Source organism: Phyllostomus discolor, chromosome 2 (assembly GCF_004126475.2).
Source record: "Phyllostomus discolor isolate MPI-MPIP mPhyDis1 chromosome 2, mPhyDis1.pri.v3, whole genome shotgun sequence".
NCBI classification, from domain to species: Eukaryota; Metazoa; Chordata; class Mammalia; order Chiroptera; family Phyllostomidae; genus Phyllostomus; species Phyllostomus discolor.
Window position 1 is genome coordinate 121558412 of NC_040904.2, and position 1181 is coordinate 121559592.

General features: G+C 38.9%; 1 protein-coding gene across 1 annotated transcript; it reads left to right on the plus strand.

Annotated features, from left to right (window-relative positions):
- The first annotated feature begins 305 nt into the window (after positions 1 to 305).
- On the plus strand, positions 306 to 673 carry LOC114512659 (protein transport protein Sec61 subunit beta-like). The gene has a single exon (XM_036017370.1). The coding sequence runs from the start codon at positions 372 to 374 to the stop codon at positions 642 to 644; it is 273 nt and encodes a 90-aa protein (XP_035873263.1). The 5' UTR covers positions 306 to 371; the 3' UTR covers positions 645 to 673.
- Positions 674 to 1181: the final 508 nt, after the last annotated feature.

The window sequence follows — 1181 nt, forward strand, 5'->3', positions numbered from 1 at the left end:
AACAGAATCATAGATACAGAGAACATTTTGATGGTTGCTAGATGGAAGGAGGTCAGCGCATGGGTGAAAGAGGGAAGGAGGTTAAAAAGTACAAATTGTTAGTTACAGAATAGTCATGAGGAGGTAAGTACAGCATAGGGAATAGAGTAGCAAGAGAACATATATGCAGGACCCATGGGCATGGACAATGGTGTGGGGATTGCCTGAGGTGATGACAGGGCTGGGTAGAGGGGGGCAAAGGAGGAAAAACTGGGACAACTATAATAGCATAAACAATAGAATATAATTTATTCTTTAGCTGCAGGTCCTTTGAGTGCTCCAGCACTTCCCAGTCACCTGTTTTGGTCCCCTGACACCATCCACTTTTCAACATGCCTGGTCTGACCCCCAGTGGCACTATTGTGCCACTCTCAGGACACTCTCCCAGTAAAGCAGTACCTGCCCTGGTGGCAGGTTCCATGGTCCAACAGAGGAAGAATGCCAGCTGCAGGACGACCTCAGCAGGCACTAGGGGAATGTGGCACTTCTACATGGAAGATTTTTCTGGCCTAAAAGTTGGCCCTGTTCCAGTACTGGTTATGAGCCTCCTGTTCATCATTTCTGTATTTATGTTGTACATTTGGGGCAAGTACACTTATTCATAGATTTGGCTACATCCATCTGTCTGTCATCCAAAGAAGAAAAAAAAACATGTCTTGGACCAAAACACAGTGATTTTCTGTAAGCTTACTGTTTTAAAGGCATCTTAATGATAATTTATTTTATGGAATCAGTTTTTTTGTATGGCTATGAAACTGTTTAATTCATTTATTTTTATACATAAATTTAAAATATATATTATATATTATAAATATAAATGAATATAATATATATATATACATAAATAATTTGAAAAAAGAAAGGTCAGCTTGTGATGAGATGTTAAGACAGTTTTTGAGGGTACATAATCTTACACCTTTCCCAATTGTCAGCATCTGAATAAAGTGCCCATAAAGATTCAATCCTTGCCTCTACTTATATTGGTAGAGACAGGCAGCATGAATGTCAACTTTTCTGGTTTAATTCGAGTGTAACTCATTCATTCAGATGAAGATCTTAACAGAACAAAGAGTGATATCTTCAGAGAAAGAAGAGATTCCACCAGCAGAAATACTTAGTACTTAAACTACAACCATTCCTCG

Excerpts from the sequence above, each read along its gene's own strand:
- LOC114512659 (XM_036017370.1), top strand. The coding sequence starts at position 372 with ATGCCTGGTCTGACCCCCAGTGGCACTATTGTGCCACTCTCAGGACAC.